This window comes from Terrapene carolina, unplaced genomic scaffold (genome assembly GCF_002925995.2).
Source record: "Terrapene carolina triunguis isolate 2854851 unplaced genomic scaffold, T_m_triunguis-2.0 Scaffold210, whole genome shotgun sequence".
Classification (NCBI taxonomy): Eukaryota; Metazoa; Chordata; order Testudines; family Emydidae; genus Terrapene; species Terrapene triunguis.
Window position 1 is genome coordinate 50,647,260 of NW_020664561.1, and position 15,360 is coordinate 50,662,619.

Sequence of the window (15,360 nt, forward strand, 5' to 3'; positions counted from 1 at the left end):
ACCACTGCAACTGGGATCATGGAGAGACTAAACAGTTAGAGCAAGAGAATCTGTGGCTAGAGAGGGAAAGATTGCACCTGGAAGCCCAGATGCTTGCAGCTCAGGAGCAAGAGTACAGATCAGGAGAAGCAGCATCAGCATGAGTGAGAAGGAGAAGGATTATCAACTTCAGCTCAATATGGAAAAACTGCACCAGCAAAACATCATCTGGTAGGTGGAGCCAGATCCCATGTACCTATCCGCTGGATGGCACAGACTCCATATTATTTCCTCCCTTTAAGAGGAGGATATACATGCTTTTGAAATGGACCAGGTGGAGCAGGAGGACATAGTATGGTATCTGACTCCACTACTGTTAGGGACAAAGGCTTTCTTGATGATCTAGCAAATGGACAGCATCTTTTGTCCAAGGGGCCCCCCCAACTCTTGCAGAAGGGTTGGAAAGACTTAGGCCTACTAGGGCCCAATAAGACTGATGGGTGACTCCTGGTATGTTTACTGGCTGTTTAAATTTCTTTATTGTTTTAATACATTTTCTCTGTAATGCTTTTACATTAAGAACAACAGTGCTTGCTTAGAAAGTTCTGTGATAACTTGTAACAGCTGGCAATACACTGTTCCTATCCCTCAGAGAAAAAGCAAAACACAGAATTGACCTTTTGGCACACTGGTTTCAACCCCCTCCCCCACCCCCCCGTCAGAGGGGAGAGGGACAAGGGTCCCTGCCTAGAGACAAGTGATGGCGGGAGTCCAGATTGGGTACTCCCGGAGTAAACCACAGAGGGAGGAATACAGGTGAAGTTACCTGACAAAAGGCATTGGCTTGACAGCACCTGACAGAGCCACTGAAGGGCAAGCTTCAGACACACTACTCTGTCAACAGGCTGATATCGAGTGGAGGGGGAGATTCTTTTGTGGGTGGCAGAGGCAGTTCAGTCACCAAGATTCATACAGTTCTTAAAGAGGCCATACAGTTCTTGGCCTCTTTAATGAGTTGCCAATTAGTGCAGAGCTGTACAGCATGGTGGAGAATTTGTGATGTGGGAGCAGGAACTGAGACCTATCAAACTCATCTTATATAGTGGGGGTACCAAACATCCATTATATAGAAACATTTATCCATCGATTCGAACTAGTGACCTACAGGTGAAAGGTTCTGTAGCTTATTCGCATTGTCTGAACGGCAGCCAGTTCCCCAACAGATACTATCTTCAGAGAGGGTAATTTTAGTGTGTTTTATACATATATACACACACACACACACACACACACACAGAATAAACACATATTAAAATAGCCAATTCCCCAGCAAGTACTAATTGGAAAGGGTAATCTCAAGGACAATGCTAATGAACCATTATATAGAACACCTACACACAAACCCAAACAAACTACATTAGAAGAATATTAAAGAATGGCTGCTGCTGGTATTAAAAGTGCTGGAGTGATATTGAAAATGTAACATTGTTACATATATTCTGGGAGAAGATGATTTTCCATTTTTAAAGATCCCAAGCTGTAATAAACAAGGCAATTACTGCTGTGATTATCATTGCCATTATTACAAATTGATGCATTTCTCCTGAGAATAAGAACTGGAATGTAATTAATAAAGGATTATTGTGGCAAGAGGAGTGATAGATTAATATATCAGCACATGGGGTGTTAAGAAACCACAGTAGTGAGTGCTGTAAAAATGCTTATAAATATATAATTACAGCAAATCCACAAAGTGTGGATCCAGATCAGATCTTCCTCAAAGTTTGTGGTTGGGCTCAGGTCCATCTCTCTCTCTTACAGTCTAATGAAGTAGAATGTTCAAGCACACACTCTGCATTAGCAACAGAAAAGAGTTTACATTAATATTTTTTAATCAATGGACCTTACTCTCCTCTCACTTACACTGCTATAATTTAGGAGTAACTCCAAGGAAGTCAGTAACTTAAGGAGCAACTCCAGTGTAAAGCCAGCCTATGTGAAAGGAGAATCAGGCTGTGTGTTCTGTTCTGAAAAAAATATACTGGAATGAACAAACCTTGACTTTTTTAAAAACTTACGTCATCTGCTGTAACCGTCATGACACTTCTGCTTTTCTTCATTATAGAGATGAAAAATGCACCTGTTCGTGCCAACCGCTCTTGTTCAATCCAATTTCTCCCCAGACAGTAAACCTATAAGAAAAAGTGGGAAGCCTTTGTATTCTTGAGTAATAAGCTATGTAGTTGATTGATAACATGGTTAGCTGGCTTACAGCTTACAGCTAACAGCGTGTTTTCATAAAGCGCTTTGCAGCAGAAGTCCAAGCACAAGGATCCCAAGTGTCTAATTACATAAAAGTATAACATTCCATTTGCAAAATAATAATTTAATTAGTAATGAGAATTCTTTTAAAAAAATCAGTGTTCTCAGAGTTTGGGAATATAAGCTTTGTAACAACTAGGGCTGTCAAACAATTAAAAAAATTAATCACGATAAATTGCAAGATTAAAAAATAATCACTATTAATCACAGTTTTAATTGCATTGTTAAACAATAGAATACCATTTATTTAAATATTTTTGGATGTTTTTCTACATTTTCAAATATATTTATTTCAATTACAACACAGAATACAAAGTGTACAGTGCTCACTTTATAGGATTATTTTTTATTACAAATATTCTTCTTATTTACAACGTCACCTGAAAGTGAGACCAGGCGTTCACATGGCACTGTTGTAGCCGTGGTTGCAAAGTATTCCAGTAAACATTTCCAGGCTGATAATGGGTTCTGCACATTCATTTTCATCATCGGAGTCAGATGCCACCAACAGAAGGTTGATTTTCTTTTTTAGTGGTTTGGGTTCTTCTGACAGCATATTCCACACCTCGTCTCTCTCAGATTTTGGAAGCCACTTCAGATTCTTAAACTTTGGGTCGAGTGCTGTAGATATCTTTAGAAATCTCACATTGGTACCTTCTTTGCGTTTTGTCAAATCTGTACTGAAAAAGTGTTCTTAAATTGAACAATATGTGCTGGGTCGTCAACTGAGGCTGCTGTAACACGAAATATATGGCAGAATGCAGGTAAAACCACAGAGCAGGAGACATACAAGGAGTTGAGTCACAAATTTAATTAACACTTTTTTTTTTTTTTAAACAAGCAGCATCAGCATAGAAGCATATCCTCTGTAATGGTGGTTGAAGCAAGAAGGGGCATACAAATGTTTAGTATACTGGAATACCTTGCAACGCTGGCTACAGCAGTGCCATGAGAACACCTGGTCTCACTTTCAGGTAACGTAAATAAGAAGCGGGCAGCATTATCTCCCGTAAATGTAAACAAACTTGTTTGCCTTAGCGATAAGCTGAAAAAGAAGTAGGACTGAGTAGACTTGTAGGCTCTAAAGTTTTACATTATTTTGATTTTGAGTGGTTATGTAACAGATACAAATTTACATTTATAAGTTGCACTTTCACAATAAAGAGATTGCACTACAGTACTTGTATGAAGTTAATTGAAAAATACTATTTCTTTTGTTTATCTTTTTTACAGTGCAAATATTTGTAATCAAAAGTAATCATATAAAGTCAGCCCTGGACACTTTGTATTCTGTGTTGTAATTGAAATCATTATATTTGAAAATGTAGAAAAACATCCAAATATATTTATAATACATTTAAACTGGTATTCTATTATTGTTTAACCGTGTGATTAAAACTGCGATTAATCACGATTAATTTTTTTTAATCGAGTTAATTTTTTTTAGTTAATCACTTGAGTTAACTGTGATTGACAGCCCTAGTAACAACCTTAGAAATATAGGGCAAAATCCTGTGGTTCCTACTTAGTTTTTTAACAAGTCCTTACTCAGAAGTATATCACAGAAGGTCCCAGGTTTGAGTAAACTGGCCCTTACAAAAACTAGTAAGAGGAGATATTTGTATTCATATTTTAACTCATACAGTAACTCTCACAAATGTAAAGGCTCTATTCAATATTATACATGCATGCATCCACTTCTATACTGTAGCCCTCTCTTGGGTGAGACACTGCAGCCACTTTGGGCAAGCAGCACTACACAGCAGCATTTAGAAAAATAAATGAAAAATAACTAACCAGATGAAACTGCAGAGGAAGACAGAACATAATCATTCACTCACCTAGGAATTTGGCCAGGGCACCAGGTGTTAAAAATCTTACTCTTTCTTACTATGAACTGAGTGCTCATGAAAAGGTGCCAGAGGGACAGCTCTGAAAAGGAAAACCCTTGGTGTTTATCACAGAACAGGTACAGCTGCAGTGCAAGCTTTTGCACACTGTCAATATGTGTCTACCCTGGCTTGGAAAGATTAACTCTGGGGTGAGAGGACAAATCACTAACTGGCCTCTCTGTTGAGACTACCAGTAAAGGGGTCAAGTAGTACCAGTTGTGGTGGTGGCTTTTATGGTGAAGACAACTCTCCAGAGGAATTTAACCAAGACCAAACAGCCCTCAGATGGTGAAAGCTTTCAGGTACTAGCCATACTGCTCAACTTTAATACACTGAGGCCTGGTCTACACTAAGCGTTTATGTCGAATTTAGCGCCGTTACATCGAATAAACCCTGCACCCGTCCACACCACGAAGCTATTTAGTTCGACATAGAGGTCTCTTAAATTCGACTTCTGTACTCCTCACCAACGAGGGGAGTAGCGCTAAATTCGACATGGCCATATCGAATTAGGCTAGGTGTGGATGGAAATCGACGGTAATAGCTCCGGGAGCTATCCCACAGTGCACCACTCTGTTGACGCTCTGGACAGCAGTCCGAGCTCGGATGCTCTGACCAGCCACACAGGAAAAGCCCTGGGAAAATTTGAATTCCTTTTCCTGTCTGGACAGTTTGAATCTCATTTCCTGTTTGGACATCGTGGCGAGCTCAGCAGCACTGGCAACGATGCAGAGCTCTCCAGCAGAGATGGCCGTGCAATCTCAGACTAGAAAGAGGGCCCCAGCATGGACTGATCGGGAAGTCTTGGATCTCATCGCTGTGTGGGGTGATGAGTCCGTGCTTTCCGAGCTGCGCTCCAAAAGACGGAATGCAAAGATCTACGAGAAGATCTCTAAAGCCATGGCAGAGAGAGGATACAGCCGGGATGCAACGCAGTGCCGCGTGAAAATCAAGGAGCTGAGACAAGGCTACCAGAAGACCAAAGAGGCAAACGGACGCTCCGGAGCCCAGCCCCAGACATCCCGTTTCTACGAGGCACTGCATTCCATCCTAGGTGCGGCCGCCGCCACTACCCCACCACTGACCGTGGACTCTGAGGATGGGATATTGTCCACTGCCGGTTCCTCGGACATGTTAGCGGACGGGGAAGATGAGGAAGGAGATGAGGAGGACGAGGCAGTCGACAGCGCTTGCAACGCTGATTTCCCCGACAGCCAGGATCTCTTCATCACCCTTACAGAGATCCCCTACCAACCGTCCCCAGCCGTTAACCCGGACACAGAATCAGGTGAAGGATCATCCAGTAAGTGTTTTAAACATCTAAACATTTATTTTTAACAGAACAGGAATGTTAACAATACCAACAATGGGTTTCTCATGATTAGTTTGCCCTAGGCGCTTAACGTTTCAGTCCCGGGCAGTGCAACTATTAAAAAAAAAAAAAATCTAACAATGTCCGGTTTTGCATGATTGTTCTGCCCAAGCCGCTCTACTGTTTAGTCCCTGCCAGTGCAGCTACAGTAAAATGCGGTCTACATGTCCGGGGATAGAGCAGAAATCCTCCTGGGACATCTCGACGAAGCTCTCCTGGAGGTAATTGGAAAGCCTTTGCATTAGGTTCCTGGGGAGAGCGACCTTATTGGGTCCTCCGTGGTATGAAACGTTTCCGCGCCAGGAGACAATCAAGTACTCCGGGATCATTGCCCTGCAGAGCATGGCGGCATACGGCCCTGGTCTTTGCAGGCTTTCCCGAAGCATTCTTTCTTTATCACTGTCTGAGATCCTCATCAGGGTGATGTCGCTCATGGTGACCTGCTTTGAATTAGGTAGGGGAATGTTAGTATTGGGACTGCTTGCCCGTTCCTTTACAGAACTGTAACCGCCGGTTTACAGCCAAGCGGTGGAGGCGGGAGAGGGGCGGCATACAGGGATCTTTCCCTGGGACAGCCACGAGGGGGTGGGACAGGGGCAGAGTTGATGCTTGCCGGATTGCTGGCAGCAGGGACTGGCATTGCTTTCAATGTGAAAGGAGGCCAGTGCTACTATTAAAGTTTTAAGCAGCCACAAGTCTACGGCTTACCATGTCTGCCTGCTACACAAATTCTGGTGTCCTGCCCCGCTTCTCAGATCGGCAGTGCAAGACCCCAGGCACTGAATGCGAGGGCCGAAAATTCGACCTTGTCCTGAGTGCGCATGTGATAGGTGCTGTGCATGGTCTTGTTCACAGAGAAAGACTATGTTCTTTGTTCACAACTACATTTATCTTTCTGAGGAATTCACTCCCTTTTTCCCATTCCCACAGCCACATCTGCGACTGTCTCCCAACCCAGCCTGGCATCACACTCCCAGAGGCTAGCACAGATTAGGCGGAGGAAGAAGAGGACGCGGGAGGACATGTTCTCGGAACTAATGGGCTGCTCCCGAGCCCAGGCAGCACAGCAGACCCAGTGGAGGGAGAACTTGTCCCAAATGCACCGGTCACACATGGAACGGGAGGAGAGGTGGCGGCAGGAAGACCAGCAGGCGACTCAAACGCTGCTTGGACTAATGAGGGAGCAAATGGACACGCTCCGGCGCCTTGTGGATGTTCTGCAGGAACGGAGGCAGGAGGACAGAGCCCCGCTGCAGTCTATCTGTAACCGCCCTCCCCCGCCACCAAGTCCCATACCCCCCTCACCCAAAGTCCAAAGGAGGAGGGGCGTCAGAGTCCGTGAAAACTCTCACTCCACCCCTGCAGACTGCTCTACTACTAGAAGGCTCTCATTCCCCAAAATTTGACAAGTCCTTTCCTTCCCGCCTCACACAAGCCCCCGTCCAAGTTTCACCCCCCAGTTTCATGTGTAGTTGCTAATAAAATATACGTTTCTGTTAATTACTGTTTCCATCATGTTCTTTTGGAGGAGAGTCTGTCTGAAGGGGGGGAAGGGGGTTGGTAATTGGACAGGACAGTCACCTTTAGCAGGGTACAGAGGCGGGGGCAGGTCCAGCAGCAGGGCACATACACAGTGCAGTGACTAGTTACCCTGGTCAGTCTGGGAGGTGGTTTTCATGTTCTGTGGGGGGCGGGGTTGCTCTGTGACTTTGTGGCGGGGGAGGGCAGTTACAGATCTTATGCAGCGGTCCTTATCCTGGATCACAGAGCCACGCAGCAGGGGATCTGTAACCCTCCTCCCCCTGCCACAAAGTCACATAGCCCCCACATACACGCAGTCCCGATCAGGAGAGCTGGCAGGCTCCCTTGAAACAACCAGTCCACCACTGCGGAGCCTGTCATTCCTGGAGTTTAGAAGCGTCATTTGCATCAGTACACTACACCCGCTCCCCACCACAGTCTGCGTCCCAGGTTTAAAACATTCCCGCGAAAACAGTAATAAAGAAAACGGTGTCCATTAACAAAATAGAAGTCATTTTATTTTTAAACGTGTGTTGGAAGGGGGTGAAGGGGGGTATGTAACTGGAGAGGATAGTCAACATTAACTGGGTAAAGAAACGGGGGCAGGTTCAGCTTCTCTGTACACAAACTTAAAAGTCACAGGTTACCCTGCTCACTCAGGAACCTAGCTTTCAGAGCCTCCCGGATGCACAGCGCGTCCCGCTGGGCTCTTCTAATCGCCCCGCTGTCTGGCTGGGCGTAATCAGAAGCCAGGCTATTTGCCTCAACCTCCCACCCCGCCATAAAGGTCTCCCCCTTGCTCTCACAGAGATTGTGGAGCACACAGCAAGCTGCTATAACAATGGGGATATTGGTTTCGCTGAGATCACAGCGAGTCAGTAAGCTTCTCCATCTCCCCTTGAGACTGCCAAAAGCACACTACACCACCATTCTGCACTTGCTCAGCCGATAGTTGAAGAGTTCTTTTTCAGTGTCCAGGGCGCCAGTATAGGGCTTCATGAGCCAGGGCATTAGCGGGTAGGCTGGGTCCCCGAGGATGACTATCGGCATCTCCACATCCCCAAGAGAGTTATTTTGTGGTCCAGGAAGTAAATACCTTCCTGCAGCCGTCTAAACAGACCAGAGTTCCTGAACACGCGAGCGTCATGAACCTTGCCCGGCCATCCGACGTTTATGTTTGTAAAACGTCCCCGATGGTCCACCAGTGCTTGCAGCACCATTGAAAAGTAGCCCTTTCTGTTAATGTACTGGCTGGCCTGGTGGTCCGGTCCCAGGATAGGGATGTGAGTTCCATCTATAGCCCCACCGCAGTTTGGGAATCCCATCGCGGCGAAGCCATCTATGATGACCTCCACGTTTCCGAGGGTCACTACCTTTGAGAGCAGTACCTCAACGATTGCGTTGGCTACTTGCATCACAACAACCCCCACGGTAGATTTGCCCACGCCAAAGTGGTTCGCGACTGACCGGTAGCTGTCTGGCGTTGCAAGCTTCCAGAGGGCTATGGCCACTCGCTTCTGGACAGTCAGGGCTGCTCGCATCCGGGTGTCATTGCGCTTCAGGGCAGGGAACAGCAACTCACAAAGTTCCAGGAAAGTCCCCTTCCGCATGCGAAAGTTTCGCAGCCACTGGGATTCATCCCAGACCTGCAGCACTATGCGGTCCCACCAGTCCGTGCTTGTTTCCCGGGCCCAGAATCGCCGTTCCACAACATCCACATGACCCATTGTCACCGTGATGTCCTCGGTACTGGGTCCCGTGCTTTCTGACAGGCCTGTGTTACTCTCAGACTTCAGGCCCTCACCGCGGTGCCGTAGCCTCCTCGCCCGATTTATCTGCATCTGCCTCTGGGAAAGGTGGATGAAAAGCTGCGAGGCGTTGACAACGGCCACAACTGCAGCGATGGTCGCAGCGGGTTCCATGCTCGCAGTGCTGTGGCGTCCGCGCTGTCACTGACCAGAAAAGTGCGCGAACTGATTTCCCGCCGGCACTTTCAGGGAGGGAGGGAGGGCGGTAGTGACGGACGGATGACGACAGTTACCCAGAAGCACCCTCGACACATTTTTTTACGCAGAAGGCATTGGCGGCTCGACCCAGAATTCCAATGGGCAGCGGGGACTGCGGGAACTGTGGGATAGCTGCCCACAATGCACCGCTTCCAATGTCGACGCTTTCCACGTTAGTGTGGACTCACAAAGTCGAATTACTGTCCTTAGTGTGGACACACACGTTCGACTTTGCAATATCGATTCCACATATTCGATTTAAGTGAAATCGAACTACTCTCGTAGTGTAGACATACCCTGAGGCTCCAATCCTACACTGAAGTCAGGGGGAGTTCAGACATGAAAAGAATGTAGTATCAAGCCATAACTGTGTGCCAAGAGCCACCAAAATCATGCACATATGAATTAGGATTAAACCACTGAGGATGAGGTGTTTGTAACATGCTCAGTATCATGCATGTTCAGACAGCATTCACAGGCTATTTCAAAATGAACGACACTACTTCACAATTCAAACAGATTCCTTCCTGGTTCAGAGGCAGCTATAGAAATTCTAACACAGTGTAACAACTGTGCTCACGTTAAATGCCATTTAGATTACACCACCACCACACCATTTACAGAAATAACGCATAAGAAAAAATCCAACTCGTTCTAAGGAGAATGCTTTGGGTTAACGAGCAAGAAGTGTTTGATCAGAGAGATCTAGAAAGCTACCCTACCATGCTACAAGGACTCGGTGCTCATGCAGCTGCTGCTCATTTTATGAGAAAAGCATTGCAGCATATCCTTTCCCTTTAGAGTATATCACCCTGCAAAGAACATTAACGTATGGTGCCAGCAATGTAGCTAGGTCTGATACCAGTCCCAGCTGTGACACAAGCACTACACATGCTTCCAGTTGCTTTAATTCCCGTAGGGATTCAGACATCTCTCTCTCACACCTACACCTCTTCAGGGTTTTTTATATATATGTTTTTTAGGGTTTTATATTACACACACACACACACGCACACACACACACGTGTGTGTGTGTATGTGTTTTAAAAATCACACACAGACACACACACCCCTTCATCATCAGCCAAAGCATTCAAATCCCTCAGATCCATGCCAGACATCCTCATCTGTAAGAGCACAAGCACCATCACACAGCGCTGCAAGGTATTAGTTCTATATTCTTTGCTGCAGCAGCACGGGGGAAGAGCAAAATAACCTTTTTAAAAGGCACCTAAGAGCTGGGGGCAGAGGGAGGAGGGCAGAGGTACTGCACAGGCACAAAGTGTGACCATCCTGGGGCAGAAGCCCACAAGATACATGCTGAGCATAAGCAAATGAGGATGAGGTAGGGGTTAGAGCTGTGGAACAAGTGTTGACAAAATGGCAAAAATTAGAGCATTCTGATGATTGCCTCTCAACTGCACTGCAATGTCACTACTTAGATAGGCAGGGTTTAAATGAGCAGCCTAGAGATGAAAGGCTCCATATCCCATTAACAACCTAACAACATCCTGTGATGCCATAATAAAATAGTCAGTCAAATGCAGTGATGATGCTGTAAATTACATCTTCTTATGCCAAAACAAGCTGTCAGCAACACAAGGACGATTTACCTCCATGGAGGGCAGATAGTCTTTCTGTTACTGTCAAATGGGATTTCTGCTGGGAACAGAGCTTTAATTTCCACTCAAGCCCCATACAAGCTGCTTTGGTCGCACAGTCTACAAAACCACTAAACCACCACACCCTCCACCTGTACTAGTCATGCATTCTTTCTAGCCAGCACTCTCCAGTTTTGGCCTTGTACCCGTTCTTTATGCCCATCCTTGCAACTGAGGTTCTGGCAACCTGGTCCTCCAGCAAAGTCTCTGATACCAATGACCTCGCCTAGGGTTCTGCAAAAAATCAGTCTGTGTACACAATTAGGGAATTTGCTTCAATGACTTTTCTACAGAAAAAAATGCAATAAGGAAGAACAATTTTATTCTGATACATGCATCTCCAAGCAATGCCAAGGGAAACACTGAACATTTCTGTCAGAGTTAATTGCTTCTACAAATATAGATTTAATGGGTATTTTAGTGAAATGAGCTACAGCCTTCTCAGCCTGAATGAAAGCTTTCACAAGAGGGGGGGGGAAGTGACATCTCCACGGATTATCTATCTAGGTTCCTTTTTGGCTCCCCATCATTCTAGTAGGTAAGAGATTAGGCTTCTATTCTGCAGAAAAATAGAAATGTCTCTGTGTAGATTTATTTTATTTCCCACATATTTGGATTGAAAATTATATAAAACTAAATTTCTGCTCTATATAGATCCCTGAATTCTATTACAAGCAGTGTTACATTATAATAAAAAAGCTCAAACTACTCATTTAGTTTCCTTCAAAAAGCACCACATACACCTTACCCAACTCTTCTGTATGCCACTGACAAAAAGTAAAACAAATTGCTGTACCATGTGCTCACGACCTCTCCCTGTCTTTGCCATGGAAATTAAATTGTTGAGAGGGCCACTGATAGAGCATCATAGCATGTTGTGACTTAAAAGAAAGACCACCCTAACCTAGTACCATGTCCCATTTTAGAGCACATTATGTCCCACAGTTAAGAGCCAGACCAGGTGTCTCATTCCTCAAGGTGACAAAGGCAGGATACGTCATATAAAGCTCTCAATAACACATTCATTTCCAGCTAGCAGCAGGCATTACAGTCAAAAAAGAAGACTAACTCCTGTCTCATCTGCAGGGCTAGTGCTACAATACGGTGCTGATAAAATGAGAAGTGATTGAAATGTCAGCAAAAGGGGAAATGAAATAGCTAATAATGAAAGGAAGGAGTAGGTGGAAAAAACCCTCTAAACAGACTGTGCAGTTGATGGAATCCCTCTTAGGCAAAGCCAAACACGTCACATTTTTATTTGAATTTCTTTATAAAACAACAAGATGGTTAACACCCTTCTTATACAAATAATCAAATCACAAAAAGAGAAAAAAGAAGAGAAGAGCTAACTCTCTCTTCCGGCCAACCGAAATACTTAAAAATCAAAAAACCACAACCTTTACTTATAATTGAGACCCCCCTTATATAAGCTGAGTCAGACAGACATCACTGCAACAGCATGAAAAAGGCTCCATAGCTAAAATGTTAGCAGATAACATCCCTCTCATCTGTTATAGGGATATCTCAAACACAAACGCTCACTTTTTTAAAAATCATATTTCTGTGAGGATTTTTATTCTCTTCTGTATGATCATTTCCTTTGGAAGGATGCTAGCCATCTTGTTCTTTGGACAATTATTAAACTGGCTGCTCATTTAATTTAGACAGTCTCTTGAAGTTCCCTTAATTTAATTTCTTTGCAGAATTTGAGTTGGAACCCATCTTCCTGTATCACTTGTATATATTTGAAAAAAATAATCCTTCTATATAAAATGTTTTTTAAAAATCAAGAGTGAAAGCTCCAGACATCACTAAAGACAAAAGTAATAAGACAAAGGCTCTGGAGAGGTTTTGAATCATAGAAGCATAGGCCTGGAAGGGACCACAATAGGTCATCTAGTCCAGTCCTCTGCATACAAGGCAGGACTGAATAACAACTAGACCTTTCCTGACAAGTGTTTGCCTAACTTGATCTTAAAAACCTCCAATGACAGAGATTCCATAACCCCCCTGGCAATTTGTTCCAGTGCTTAACTACCCTGACAGTTAGGAAGTTTTTCCTAATGTCCAACCTAAACCTCCTTTGCTGCAGTTTAAACCCACTGCTTCTTGTCCTATCCTCAGAGGTTAAGGAGAACAATTTTTCTCCCTCCTCCTTGTAACAACCTTTTATGTACCTGAAAACTGTTATGCCTTCCCCCCAGTCTTATCTTCTCCAGACTAAACAAACCCAATCTTCTCTCATAGGTCATGTTTTCTAGACCTTTAGTCATTTTTGGTGCTCTCCTCTGGACTTTCTCCAATTTGTCCACATCTTTCCTAAAATGTGGCGCACAAAACAGAACACAATACTCCAGCTGAGGTCTTATCAGAGCAGAATAGAATAGAAATACTTCTCATAGACTCATAGACTTTAAGGTCAGAAGGGACCAATATGGTCATCTAGTCTGACCCCCCGCATGATGCAGGCCACAAAAGCTGACCCCCCCACTTTCCCTTAACTCTGCTGTTGAAGTCTCCAGATCGTGATCTAAAGACTTCAAGTCGCAGAGAATTTTCCAGCTTGCGACCCCTGCCCTATGCTGCGGAGGAAGGCGAAAAACCTCCAGGGCCACTGCCAATCTACCCTGGAGGAAAATTCCTTCCCGACCCCAAATATGGGGATCAGCAGAACCCCGAGCATACAGGCAAGATTCTCTAGCCAGACCCTCATTTTACCAGCGATGGCCGTTATTGCCTAATTGATTAGAATCCCGTAATCCCATCAAACCATTCCCTCCATAAACTTATCTAGCCTAATCTTGAAGCCAGAGAGGTCTTTCGCCCCCACCGTTTCCCTCGGAAGTCTGTTCCAAAATTTCACCCCTCTGACGGTTAGAAACCTTCGTCTAATTTCAAGCCTAAATTTCCCCACGGCCAGTTTATATCCATTCGTTCTCGTGTCCACATTAGCACTGAGCTGAAATAATTCCTCTCCCTCCCTGGTATTTATCCCTTTGATATATTTAAAGAGAGCAATCATATCCCCCCTCAGCCTTCTTTTGGTTAGGCTAAACAAATCAAGCTCCTCGAGTCTCCTTTCATAGGAAAGGTTTTCCATTCCTCGGATCATCCTAGTTGCCCTTCTCTGTACCCGTTCCAGTTCATCCCTTTTAAACATAGGAGACCAGAACTGCACACAGTACTCCAAGTGAGGTCTCACCAGCGCCTTGTATAACGGAAGCAGCACCTCCCTGTCCCTACTAGAAATACCTCGCCTTATGCATCCCAAGATCGCATTAGCTTTTTTCACAGCCACGTCGCATTGCCGACTCATAGTCATCCTGCGATCAACCAGGACTCCGAGGTCCTTCTCCTCCTCAGTCACTTCTAACCTATGCGTCCCTAGCTTATAACTGAAATTCTTATTAGTCATCCCTAAATGCATCACCTTACACTTCTCACTATTAAATCTCATCCTATTACTAATACTCCAATTTACAAGGTCATCCAAGTCTCCCTGCAGAATATCCCGATCCTTCTCCGAGTTGGCAATGCCTCCCAACTTTGTGTCATCCGCAAACTTTATCAGCCCACTCCTACATTTGGTTCCGAGGTCAGTAACGAATAGATTAAATAAAATTGGACCCAGAACCGAACCTTGAGGAACCCCACTGGTGACCTCCCTCCAATCTGACAGTTCACCTTTCAGTACTACCCGCTGCAGTCTCCCCATTAACCAGTTCCTTATCCACCTCTGGATTTTCCTATCGATCCCCATCTTATCCAATTTAACCAATAATTCCTCATGCGGAACCGTATCAAACGCTTTACTAAAATCGAGGTATATTAGATCCACCGCATTTCCTTTATCTAGAAGGTCTGTTACTTTCTCAAAGAAGGAGAACAGGTTGGTTTGGCACGACCTGCCTTTTGTAAACCCATGTTGTAATTTGTCCCAATTGCCATTCACCTCAAGGTCCTTAACTACTCTCTCCTTCAAAATTTTTTCCAAGACCTTACATACTACAGAAGTTAAACTAACAGGCCTGTAGTTACCCGGGTCACTTTTTTTCCCCTTCTTGAAAATAGGAACCACATTAGCTATTCTCCAGTCCAACAGTACCACCCCCGAGTTTACAGATTCATTAAAAATTGTCGCCAAGGGGCTCGCAATATCTCGCGCCAGTTCCTTCATTATTCTAGGATGAAGATCATCCGGTCCGCCCGATTTAGTCCCGTTTAGCTGGTCAAGTTTGGCCTCCACCTCTGATACTGTAATGTCTATCCCCCCTCCTCTATTCCCCTCTGTCCTACTCCCTCTATTCCTAAACCCTTCATTAGCCTTATTAAAGACCGAAGCAAAATATTCATTTAGATATTGTGCCATGCCTAGATTATTCTTAATTTCCACTCCATCCACATTCTTCAGCGGTCCCACTTCCTCTTTCTCATGTCTTGCTTACAAAACTCCTGCTGATAAATCCCAGAATAATGTTTGCTTTTTTTGCAACAGTGTTACACTATTGATTCATATTTAGCTTGTCATAATTTAGAACCCCCAGATCCCTTTCCACGGTACTCCTTCCTAGGCGGTCATTTCCCATTTTGTATGTGTGCAATTGATT

The 15,360-nt window shown here is 44.6% G+C and overlaps 1 protein-coding gene across 1 annotated transcript in view; it reads right to left on the reverse strand.

The window, feature by feature from the left end:
* LOC113404959 (cAMP-specific 3',5'-cyclic phosphodiesterase 4B) overlaps positions 1-2,146 on the reverse strand; it is a 348,028-nt gene extending 345,882 nt beyond the window's left edge. The window contains exon 1 of the mRNA XM_026655435.1: positions 2,058-2,146. Within this exon, the coding sequence (XP_026511220.1) occupies positions 2,058-2,099 (42 nt within the window). The 5' untranslated portion in view covers positions 2,100-2,146. The remainder of the gene's footprint in view (positions 1-2,057) is intronic.
* Positions 2,147-15,360: the final 13,214 nt, after the last annotated feature.